General features: G+C 41.4%; 1 protein-coding gene across 13 annotated transcripts in view; it reads left to right on the top strand.

Moving 5' to 3' along the window:
* Positions 1 to 13,250, top strand: part of NFIA (nuclear factor I A) — a 592,830-nt gene that overhangs the window by 521,613 nt on the left and 57,967 nt on the right. For 10 of the 13 annotated variants that reach the window (XM_077333538.1, XM_077333539.1, XM_077333531.1 and 7 more), the window contains one exon: positions 3,622 to 3,800. In XM_077333538.1, the coding sequence (XP_077189653.1) occupies positions 3,622 to 3,800 (179 nt within the window). The remainder of the gene's footprint in view (positions 1 to 3,621; positions 3,801 to 13,250) is intronic. The other 3 variants (XM_077333540.1, XM_077333532.1, XM_077333543.1) reach the window with 1 other exon arrangement.

The raw sequence follows: 13,250 nt of genomic DNA, 5'->3' as shown, positions 1-13,250 counted from the left end.
GATATTGTTACCCACCACGAGCCGCAAGGGAGTGGCAGGCTATAAATATATTATTATTATTATTATTATTATTATTATTATTATTATTATTATTATTATTATTATTATTATTATTTACATACAGCCTGGCTTTCCTGGCATTAGTGAAGGGCTCACCTTTTCAGCAGTCAAATGCATGGCGTGAATTATTCTCTCAACTGAAAATTGTAATGCCTTAAAATACAGCAAACACATGAAGTAGTTCTCTTGCTCAAGCTATATTGAATAGAAAAAAAATCTGTGGTTGAGCACCATAATATGCATCCATTGTAGATTGACTTGGTCATCACATAAGAGGAAATATTGGGGACATATTTGTTTGGAAATGGGAGGATGCACTTGCATTTTGTACCAAATTCATGATCATTGTTAGAATTAGTAGGCTACTGAGTAACCAGATTAAAACTCCAGTTCAGTTCCTGTTTGAGAGGTGATAGATCATACATAAAGAAAGAAAAGTGTTGTGTACAGAAAGGGAGAAAAAAGTTCATAATTGTAGAAAAGGTAGAGGAAGAAAGCTATAGAACCAATGCGTGACTTGAATTAGAGCATAAATCCTAGTGATAATGGCCAGGGAAGTAGGGAAGTGTTGCCCAGAAGAACAAGAAGGCAACAATTGAGAAAACCTTATGCAGAGTTCTGGACAGGAAGCAATTTGGATTATTCAGAAACAAAGCAAGAAATTTACACAGAACCATGTCTGAGCACCAAGCCATTTGAATGGTTCAGCTTGTTAATGAAGCACTGATATGAGTTGGATGGCTCCTCATTATTGATTGTACAGACATGTTGGACAATACTAACATTTCACATTTGGGGAGTTCTGTTGCTAGAGGAAGTCTAGGTGTAAATATGACAGGCTTAAATAAAGGCTACAGAAGTTACCATGGATTCTTCACCAATTATTATTTTTAAAAGATTTTGTTAATGCAGATATATATGTATGTATGTATGTATGTGTATATATATATATAAAATCCAACTGGTAATAAAGATCAGGAAGAAGAATTTTGTTTAATCCTAAAAAGTCAGTGAAATGACAGTGTTTATTTTTATCGCTTTATTTGATTTGGGGGTCAATCTGTATCTAATGTTTCTTGGAGATTACAAAGTTGTATATTCAGTTGGTTTCTCAAGTACGTTCAGCATATTTCAACACTAACACAATACATACCTCTGCATATTCATAACTCCCCCCCCCCCAAAAAAGAAACCCACATTCCTTTGTGGTTTACAAGTGCAGTGCATGGGTGTAGGTAGCAATAAAAGTTTACTACAGTGGACCAAGAGAAAATAACTAGATGCTTTGGTTGGAAATAAAATCCTAATATGAGAGAAGCTATAGCCTATGAATCCAACAAGTAAAGCATGGTTTTAACATAAAAAGCACAAAATGTAGGGACTATCCATATAATTTATACCATTTTAGTATTTAGTATAGTAGGTTTCATTTAATAGAGTGCTTGTGTTATTTAAGAAATTGTTTCATTTTTTAAATGTATTGCAGTGCCTCAATAAGTGGCAATGTTATTATTGCTAGAAAAATTCTTTGCCCAGCCAGTAGGGCCATTGAAATTTGAAGGGCTTTGTGGAATTTGGTATTATGGTTGCCACACAAAACATTTGGATAGAGGAGAGGAAGGAAAAAGTATATGCACTCACTCTGTGGTAGAAAAACATGATTGAATCTTGACTATGTGTCTTAGTATCATATAGAAATTAACAATTCCCTTTATAATTGATAATTATATTTGCCTTATAGTGCTCTTGTAGGGGCTACTGCAAGCCAATGTACACAAAACTTCCATCATGTGAATGCTGGAGTTAGCCTAACCATGATTGTACAATGCAGTGTGTCATATCATCCTTCCACTTAATGTGAATATGGAGCATTTGTTCACTACCACTATCTATCAAAACCCTTTCCGGTACAAGTCCATAATATGCCACATAATATATACCACAATAGGGTAGCAGTGTATAGAGATCATCACTTAGGCCTTTTATGCACGGCGCCAGCTTCTGCCGTTGCGGTGGGGCACAATGCCCTGCCATTTCCCATGAACGCATGGGAGTGGGGCATGCTGGGTTGCCCTGGCATAGCGCGCACGCTTTACGCCGGGGCTAGGAGGCCCGGCCGAGGTAAGTGCAGCGGCACAATAAGTGTCATGTGTAATGGGCCATGGAATTGCTGCACCGTGACCATTTATGCACTGGAGGTTTCATGCTGGGCTGCAGGCTGTAGTCGTAAACTAAAAAACTCAACCAGTTGGCTGGTATAAAACTGTAATCCTTATGGCAATTTATTTTGTAGATATTGCTTTCATATCTTTCACATGTCAATGTAAACCAATGCAATGGAATTTTAGTCGTGGCAGGTTGCCTCACCTCTTCCTGCACCCACATAAGGGAGCATTTGGCCCGGTACGCCTCATCTGCTCCCTATTTGTGCTCCTGCATTGGGCAGTGACGTTCTCAGTGCATAAATCATCCATATGAAGATGGCAGTCTGGTACTTAGATACTGTATGTTAAGTATATTGCTCAATAAGTATATTGCTCAGAAATACTACAGTGTAAATACCAAGTATTGCTATTATCCAGAATTGCTTTTAGGAGGATCGTAGTCTGACATAAATCTATCACATAGCACTACTATGGTTTATAAGACATTTAGTGGTTGCTGTAAATCAGGAGTAGTCAAACTGCGGCCCTCCAGATGCCCCTCCAGATGCATTCGCTGGCAGAGGCTCATGGGAATTGTAGTCCATGGACATCTGAAGGGCCACAGTTTGACTACCCCTGCTGTAAATGAATGGATGAACTCACTAATACTCATCAAAGTACTTAGCTATTCCAATGTCTTGGGATAAATATGATACCCAAAATAACCATATATTGCTTTCCTTAATCTTTGCCATAATTCCTTAGTGCCATAATTCCTTCTCCCCTCACACAGACACACACAGGTTCCTAGGCACTTTTTAACAATATACCTAAAATGGGTAAGGATTATTATTTTTTTATTATAAAAGGCAAAATGTAAATGTTAGTTTACATGAAAGCTTAATACCTTTTTTTTAAATCCCATATTGAGCTGAAAAAGTGACATAAACAAGAGCTGCAGGAGCATCTTCATTATGTTATTGCCCATTTATTGCTCAAAATAAAACGGGTCCCTATGTGCAAACCAGAATTATATGGAATGTCAATTAAATCAACCGTAATCTTCCAAATACATTTTTTATTGCTGGATTCATTAGAAAGGCTCTTAAGGTAATGAATAGTCATCACTTTTACCAAGGACTGCTGGCTCCTTTATAAATGATGACCACTAAAAATGCAGAAAAGACATTTTAAAATCTGGCTTCATTTATGCTCTTGCCTTTATACTTGGCTATATACAATTGAGCATGACCGGATATATTCTGAAGATCAGCTATGTAGAACATCAGTTATATACTCTGAGGTGTATACCCTTGGTGAGAATCCTTAAAAAAAAAAAGAGGTTAAAGTTGTTTTTTTTAATGTATTGACCAAACTCCAAAAAAATCTGTAACTTCTTTTGTTTTCTTTCCTATAGCAAGTCCACATGCAACACCATCGACTCTTCATTTTCCAACATCACCCATTATTCAGCAGCCTGGGCCATACTTCTCACACCCAGCAATCCGCTATCATCCTCAGGAGACTCTGAAAGAGTTTGTCCAACTTGTCTGCCCCGATGCTGGTCAGCAGGCTGGACAGGTGGGGTTCCTCAATGTAAGAAAGCCATTTTTGTTTCTTCAAATGTTTTTTGTTCCTCTGCCTCCAATAACCATGGAATTATGTTAACAGGTATTATACATATAAAATGTGTATGAGGGTAATTACTCACTGCAATTTCAATACATTTGGTTTCAAGGAAGTAGCTTTGGGAATGATCCAGGCAAGGGTAACCACATTTATGTTTTATACCTTAGGCCTGGAATGAATTATACTAATGGGAATTTAAAGTGCTTACATTTGGCTAGATTATGTCCATAATTTATCCACATTTTGTTATGATAAATATGATTAATTTTAATCCAAATTGTATTAGTGCCTGAAATGCCATTTAAGTGATTAGTGCAGGTACAATATCATATTATTTAATGTTTTGATACACCGCAAAGTTTGAAACTTACTAATTAGCAAGATATGTTTTCCAGTTCAACTAACCTTTCTCCAACAGAGCAGGCATCACGGGATTCATTCCCAGGGTGATTTGTTGATGCAACGGCTGGCAGGTATTGCTGTGCTGGGAAGAACCACGAATGCCACACATAATGTGGTTTGTAAATTTCTCAACACAGAATTGTGCAAAGAATGGGATGAGGACAGAACTAGGCAAACACCTAGGGATCCAACAGCTCTAGTGTTATCCTTTGAATGCCTACCATTAGATACTAATATTTTATAACAGAAGTGCAAGAGCAAGGCCAGGTTGAACTATTTGACAAGTTTAGAATGCCATTGGTGGTATATTAAGCCATCTTGTTTACAGCATATTTGGGTTGCACCTGTCATAAATAGATAATTCTGGGTCAGTTGATACATGACCACAGTATGAGATGTCATAGGGAGGGGTGGTATATAAATCGGAAAAAAATAAATAAGTAAATAATGTGCGGTATATATGTGGATAGGTATGGAAGCCTGTCTTAGGCCTGGGTGGCTACAATGCTGTGAACTGCACTTATGTGTTTGCATTCCCATGATGCATACAGAATCTATTTCATACAACAGCAGTGATGTAGGAGGTTATCAGATATTGGCAAAATTTTGATTAGGAAGATAAAACATTAATTTATTAAAAGAGTAACACCAGTGACTGTGCTGTGTATTATTTCGGCAGAATTCTATCTGCCTAAAGCTTTGGAGACCTGCCTTCCTATGGCAAATGCTTTTGTCTAACTGCTACCATGATGTCTGCTTCCATGTTTACCCCACAGAATCATCATAGAATCATAAAGTTGGAAGAGATCTCCAGGGTTATCTAGTGCAACCCTCTGCAGAATACAGGAAATTCACAACTATCACAAAATTTTTCATTGTTTTCCTGATCAGGGAGCCCTACAAATAAAAAACATGCTTAGCAAGAGAGTCTCTAGACCAAACAAGTTAATTGGGTGACCAGGGGAAAAGGACAGATTTAGGGATTTAGTGGCAGGAGAAGCCATCTCCTATATGAGGACTGCAGGTATGCCTGTGTGACCCTAATTCTTGTAAGACTAAAAGCAACAGTCTCACTCCTACTGTCAGATGAGTCTGTGATGCACATGGTCACTCGCACTTTTTTTACTTTATGGAATTTTTGAGCCCAACCAAATAATAAGTGATTAGTGTAAGCTGTCAGTATCTAACCAGAGCTGACTGGGACCCCTGCTCTAGATTCATCACAACATGGCCATATGTGAATTGAACCTCTAATTCCCCTTTAGGAAGAACTGTCACCTGCCAAGGTACCATAGCAGATTGATCAGCTTCATGCTTTATGACTCCAGCTCTTCTAAGGTTAACAATACAGGGACTTTATAATTTTTATTAATTATGTCTTTAGACAGGAGAATAAGAAACAGCTGTTTTAGATCAGCCACATTTTATTTTTTTAAATGACTTTCTTATAGCACTTTAGATTAAGTTGACCAGTACTTGAACTCAAGCAGATAAAAGTACCATTCTTTACGGTTTGTTATTCCTGTGAGGCGTTATCTTTCCCCCTTATCTCTCTGAAAAATTAAATAGTGTTCTAAGATTTTGGTTGAGCAATTTCAGGAGTTTTCTCTTTCAAGCAAACTTAATAATCATGTTCAAGTTATTGCAATAACATTCCATTTGTATGCAGAAATGATTAACTCGTTTTTCAGCATTACTCCAAATGGTGTGAACATAAACACTCTTAATTGCAAAATTATTATTGCCCCTGCTTGTTTCTGTCCTGTACATAATGCTAAATGTATAAATGGTGGCTTTTAGCTTGTTACCGCAGCTAGGTTCAAATCACATTGTTAATCTGTTTCTGATTCAGCCAATACGAACTTAAGTATCCCAGTTTTGCTAACATATATATTTCTGTCTAGACCAGCCTTTTTTTTTACCATTGAGATACCCTTAAAACATTCTTCAGGCTTTGAGAAACCCCAGAAATGGAGTGATCATGGCTAATATGATTAGGAAGCATAGCCTCACCTGGGGCCCCTCCCTTTCCCACCCCCTCTAAACCCACCAAAGGCCTTTTGGGGAGGGGGTGAGTCAACATCTGTACACCGCCCGTGGCACCGCGGGCGCCACGGACTAAATAAAATAGTAAGGGGTTCTGGGGCGGGATGTGTCCGGGATGAGGAAGGGTCCGGATTGGACCCTTCCTCATGACAGACAATCAGAGGGATCAATCGGCAGGCGCGAAGCGCCTGCCGATTGGTCCCTCTGATTCGCGCGGCTCGCAGTTGCTCCCGGCCTGATGCGTCAGGCCGGCCCCTGAGGGAGCCCCCGGCAAGACTCCAGCCGCCGAGAACCTCCAGCCGCCGAGACTCCAGCCGAGGCAAGACTCCAGCCGCCGAGAGGGAATCAGGGCCAGGCCGCGCCCGCGCGGCCCGATCTGCGGGCGCGGCTCGCGGGTGCGGCCCGACCCGCGGGCGCGGCCCGCGGGCGCGGCTGGGCGCGGCCCCGCGGGCGCGGCCGGGCGCAGCCCGATCCGCGGGCATGGCCTCCGAGAAGCAGCAGAAAGAACCCACCCCCCCCAGCCGCAGAAGATCAACAAAACGCAGAGGACCCGCCCCAGCCCAGCGCACCACGTCTGGGACTCCCCACCAAAAACCACGAGACGCCGAGGAGCCGCCACCCGCCTCCTCTTTCAGGTAGCCTGTCCCTTGCTCTGTCCCTCGCCTGCCCCTCGCTCTGGTCCCTGCCTGCTAGCGCCCATTGTCTTCTGGATACAATGGACTTTTTTACTAGTTATAATATATTGTCATATCACCCAGTAAATGTTTAACACATTTTAAAAATACATTAAAAGTTAATTAACTTCCACCTACTTGGGAAACCCTTCCAAGGCCATCAAGAAACCCCAACTCTCAACCTGGTTGAGAAAGCTTATTCTAGTCAATAAAACAGATATCATTTTACTCTTAAATAGCCCTTTCCTTAATGTGCTGTAGTAAACATAAACACACAGGTTTTACTATTTTGTTTAATTGACACATTTCCCTGGAAAGAATGCACAGGTTCTGACATAACAAATGACTATGCAGTCTAGAAAGTATAAGCAGAGGACTGATGCAGAAAAAGAGCTAAAATTATACAAGTCTATATAATTAACGAAACAATTGCACGGATTACTTTTTCTTGAAATTTCTAAGAAAAAAATCAAAGAAGCTTATAAACTGGAGTAGTGCTACCTTTTTAAAGTCATGAGCTTGGCACAATTCATACAAAATCACAACCCATGGTTGATCTGTATCATGAATGAGCCTTAGAAAATTTTAGATTTTATTTCTCTTCTCCTCTCATGCAGATTACAAATCAATCATTTACACTTCAGTGGCAAATCATAGTTTATTATTTCATCTACATCACCAGCTATAGTCTGTTTGGTTCCAGTCCTGCTTTACAATCCTGTTTTAGAGGCAAGAAAGTATAATTTGTGGTTTGGCTATAACAATGAATCACAGCTCTTCACAAAGGAAGAAATTAGAAAGGAAGAAAGATCATCTTTGTGTGCCCTTTGTGTTTCAGATATCCTCATGATCTGAAGCTAGGGCTTTCTCAGTTATGGCTCCAATATTATGGAATTCACTCACCAGGGAAATGAATCTCTCCTTTTCAATGGTTGAGGCCGGCACTTCCTTGTAAGATCAGGCCCCTCTCAGGGCTATATATGCAGTGCTCCCTGGACTCCTCCCTGGGAATGCCGCCATTGTCGGGTTGGTTGGGTTGGACGGTGTATTTGTTTTTGTAGGATGTTTTTATGTATTAGGGGTTTTATGGGTTTTTATATGTTGTTATATGTTGTTACCCGCCATGAGCCTTGGGGGGCTAGAAATCAAAGTAGTAGTAATAATAATAATAATAATAGTAGTAGTAGTAGTAGTAGTAGTAGTAGTAGTAGTAGTAGTAGTAGTAGTAGTAGTAGTAGTAGTATTTATTTGATCGACTGATTTATGTACTGTACTTCTCAGGGTTGCCATCTCAGGCCAGTGAACAAAAAATCCAGTTTCTACAATCAGTACATTGTAATAAAACAAGAAAACAACAGCAATGTAATAATATAAAAATGTTTAAAATTTGTGGCAATTGTCACTACTCAGTTCCGATGGTAGTATGTTCTGGCTTATCAGTATTGTAATTAAGTAGTGGTGGTTGGAGGTGGGGAGAGGAAGGGAGGTCCAATTTTATTGTTCTAGTACAGATTTTCTCAACTATTTTACCATTGAGAAACCCCCTCAGGCTTCAAAAAAAACCATAAGTGGTATGATTGTGCAGAATATGGTTGACAAGCATAGCTGTGTACATGTCCACCTGGGACCCCACCTCTTCCCACCCCCTCCAGGGCCATGATTGGCCATGGGGGCATTGCCATGACTATATATAGTTATCACCCACTAAATATTTAACAAATTATATCTATATATTCCCACCCATTTAGGAAACCCTTCAAGAAACCCGAAGGTTTCACAAAACTCTGGTTGAGAAAGCCTGGTATTTCCCTGGCTGGCCTCAACCAAAGGCCTGGCTGAAGAACTCTATCTTCCAGACCCTGCAGATCTTAGCAAGCTCTGTCAGGGCCCTGATTTGTTCGGGGATCTCATTCCACCTGGCAACATCCAGGGCTAAAACAGTCCTGGCTGTGGTTGAGGCCAGATGTATTTCTTTGGGGGCAAGGATCTATAGCCAGTTGACACTTGCTGGACATATTGCTCTCTGAGGAACCTATTCAGAAAGATGGTCACTTAGATATGTGGGGCCCAGCTACATAAGGCCTTGAGAGTAAGTACCAAAACCTTGTACCACATTTGACTGGGAGCCAATGCAGCTCCTGCAAGACTAGTCTTATATGGGATCTCCTTGGAGTTCATGTGAGAACCTGAGCAGCTGCATTCTGCACCAGCTGTAGTTTCTGGAGTAGTGTAGAGTAAATTACAATAATCAAGCCTGGAGGTGACTGTTTCATGGATCAATGTGACTAGGTGTTCTAGAGCCAGATGGGCACTAGTAGCTTTTCTTGCCAGCTGTGCTATCTTGTGACTTGAGCCTCCATTGTTAAGGAGGCATAAAAATCGCTCATAGGTTCCCTGCCATCTGTGCTGCTTTAAGCTGCACTCAGTCCAGTCTGAGAAGGCACGCTTCCTGGTCTGTTCCTTTTCTCTCCCATCAGAGGTGCTCTGTCTTTGAAGTGTTCAGTTTCAGTCATCTAGCTTTAAGTCATACCACCTCCAAGCACTGGGTCAAGGAGTTCAGAAGGGCATCTGGCCAATCAGGAGATTGAGCTGGGTGTCATCTTGATATTGGTGGTACCCAAGCCCAAAACAAGCTGGGCAAGAGGGTTCATAAAGATGTTAATGCCGGGGAGAGGACCACCCCCTGTGCAATACCATAAGGGAGTTGTCAGGGAAGCGGTTGATCCTCCCTGATGGCAACCCTCTGTCCTCAACCACAGAGGAACGAGGTTACCCAGTGAAAGGCAGTTCCTCAGATCTCTACGTTAACAAGATGCTGAGCAAGAAGCTTCTGATCTACCACGTCAAATACTACCAACAGTGCTGACCTGCTTTGGTCCAGCTGTCATCAGAGATCATCCATCAGAGCAACCAGAGCCATTTCCACCCCATGCCCAGGGCAGAAGCCTGACTGGAATGGATCCAAAACTGATTCTTCATCCAGAAATGCCAGCAGTTGGTCTGTGGCGGCCCTTTCAGTCACTTTCGTCAGAAATGCAAGATGGGGCAGTAACTGGCTGGGTATTGGGGATCCAGCAATGATTTCTTCAACAATGGATGAACCACTGCCTCTCAGACCATCTTGGAGGTTCCTGGGCAGTCCTCCTACCTTCTCATTGGCCATTTTAAGGTGCCATGAGGAGGCGGGATCAAGAGGACAAGAGGTAGGCTTCATTGAAACTAGCGACCAGATGACATCGACCTGTTCAAGATATCAGAAGCTGTCAAAACACTCCTTCAGAGGCAACCAAGGGACCTCTAGTTCATTTGTTGTATTAAGTGCTGAGGGAAGGTCATGGTGGAGTGACTAGATTTTATCTACAAAATAGCTCACAAAAGTTTCACTGTTGATCTCTGACTTGACTACCAGTTGTGTGTTCTTTTTGTAGGGTGGTAAGGGACCAAATTACCCTAAACAATTTAGGTGACTTAAAACTTCTGTTTCGCCTTTTGCACTGCCATTCCATATGCTCTTTTAAGTGTCCTATAAAGTTTGCCTCCAGCCTTAATTTAGCCGTCTCAGCTCTTGCTTCTTTTCCAATAGCTGATCAGTGTACCAAGAAACTGGTTTAGAGAGCAAGGGAGGGGGTGTCAAGGAGCAATCTCATATATGGCAGCTGACATCCAGCGGTGCCAGTCTTCAACCATATCATTTAATGAGTTGTTGGGGAGGCTTAGGATCCCACATAGAGGTCAAAAAACCTTCAGGGTCCATAAGTTTCTGCAGGCAGACAGTCTCTGCCCTCTACCTCCAGTAGATGGCAGGGAAAATGTAGTCAGGCCTTTAGGGCTTAGTGATCTTACCATGGCACCGTGTTGACTGCTCTCAGATCCACAACAAGAATCAAATCCAGGGTGCAGCCTGTTTGATGGTTGAGACTGGCTACAAACTGCGAGAGCCCTAGTGCGACCATGCATGGCACCAGGTCCAGGCCCAGTTCAACGATTGAAGACTTTTCTGTTTTGTTTGTCATTCACTTGCTGATTAGTATGGACCTTCGCCCTGTCCATGTGTTCATATTTTGTTTTGTATGTATATATATGTGGTTTAAATCTTGTTTTAATGCTTTGTACACCACCTGGAGGACCCCAAGTTGAGTGGAAAGCAGCTTAGAAATGTTTTAAATAAATAATTTCTCAACTAAAAGCAATGTAAAAGAAGAAGAGCTGCTTTTTGTACTCTGCTTTTTACTATCCAGAAAAGAGTCAAAGTTGCTTACAGTCACCTACCCTCCCACTCTCTACAAAAGACACTCTGTGAGATAGGTGAGGCTGAGAAACCTCTGAAAGAACAGTGGTTGGCACAAGGTTACCCAGCTGGCTGCACGTGGAGGAGTAGGGGATCAGACCCTTTTCTCCAGATTAGAGGCTGTTACTCTTAACACCAAACTGGCTCTCAAATGCAAAAAAAAAAAAAAAGACCAAACCAAAATCTAGTGCCTATATTCATTTCCATAATGGCAAAGTATGGCTTGTTGTCATATATAAATTATGCCATTCACTCTTTTTGTCATACAACATGGCAACATTCACACTACACAATATTAAAAGGAAACTCCAGAAAGTAAAAGTAGACTGGTGTGATGCCTAAAATCACAAAAATTAATATTTTGCAATTGCATCATTCTGATTTTAAAAATCAATTGATAGACTTGGAATTACTTATATGAGAGATAACACAGAATTAATAGTTTCATTAAAAAAAATCCTTGAAGGAAACATGGATTACAAGGATATTTCAAACATGGTTTTGAAATACATTTTGCAGAAATGTAAAATCAACATTTAAAAATGAATAGTTAGTCTTAATGCTTTATAATCCATCCTGTATAAGAACATGCAGAATATTGTAAACATTGATCCTGCCATGTTTAACAGAATCTGATTATTTTACTCACAGCGCTTATAAGAATCCAAAAGGGCAGATTCTGATCATGTGCCCTGGACTTTTCCCTCTTCATAAAAATTATCAGATACCTAGTGGATATTTTTCAAAGGAGAATAACCTCAGGACTTTTAGAAACTACATGGTTGCACTTTTCAAATTAGCTTTGATCTCACTGGTGAGTTCAGACATACCAACAAACATCTATTTGTTTACTAGTATCAAAGCCTGTTTTAAAAATGGGCTTTGAAAGGGACAGCAGGCAGGACACTCCCACAGCACACAGGGACATAGCCAACAAGCTGGACTGCCAGGGCAATGCTGCACCCATGGTGGAATGCAGCTAGCAGCCACTCCCATCCATAGTAGCTTGGGGACCTAGGAGTGCAGTGACCCAGTCATGGATAGTGCTGTGCCCATGTCAGAATGTGGCTGGCAGCCTCCTCCACTCTACAGTGGCCAGGAAGTCTGGGAGAACAGCAGCCGAGCCACAAGGGCTGGGCTGCCAGGTCCAGCACTGCACCTGCAGCAGTACATGACCAGCCAGCCAACCACCCCCATTCTCTGGTGGTCAGATGGCCTGTTCCTGAGTAGTGAGACTCGCCTTGGGTTCCCACTCAGAGGGTGGCTGGCTCTTCTCTTATTGCGCTTACTGCCTGGAAGTGGCAGTAAGGAGGAAGAAGGTGAGGAGGAGGGCAGGGAAGCCTCCCAATTGGCTCTCAGGAGGCGAGTGCCTTCTCCCTATTGGGGACATATCACCCACTGGGGGCCAATCCAGTAGTTGATGCATCATCTGCATACAACCACAGCATTATTTTGGCTACAGATGACAGACATCAGCACAGCTTGTTTGCACAATTGTTCCCCTTTCTCTTGGTTGAAATATACAAGTTCTGTGCTGTGCATGAGTCAGAGGAATATGACAAATACCCTACAGGGAGCATTGGAGGGGATGTGTATTTAATACTATTCTGTCTTAAATAGGAACTCTCTGATATTTTTCAAATAATTTCTCCTAGTGTACTGATTGGTTCAGTTGGAGATGTCCTGTTCTTTTGAGAACACTTCTTGTCTCTATGATAGACAGAAAGAATGCAGAACAGGAGTAAGTTAGACAGGACTCACTTGATTTTCTCTTTCTATACAAAGTTATTTCTTTTCTAAATAAAGCAGTCTGGTGCTTTGTGCCTCTTTGCATATTTATATTCTGCCATGGACTCAGTATGCACATTTAGGGTGTGAAACAAAAGCTAGATAGTTTTTGATGGGCAAAGTGAAAAAGAAAAAGAAAACGGGAAGTGTTCTGCAAAGCTCAGCATAACTACCTGATGAATAGACTTATTAAAAACTCCCTGATCTGGAAAGTGTGAA

This window comes from Paroedura picta, chromosome 4 (assembly GCF_049243985.1).
Source record: "Paroedura picta isolate Pp20150507F chromosome 4, Ppicta_v3.0, whole genome shotgun sequence".
NCBI classification, from domain to species: domain Eukaryota; kingdom Metazoa; phylum Chordata; class Lepidosauria; order Squamata; family Gekkonidae; genus Paroedura; species Paroedura picta.
Note: the sequence above shows the minus strand (reverse complement) of the source record. Positions and strands in the feature narration are given on the sequence as shown.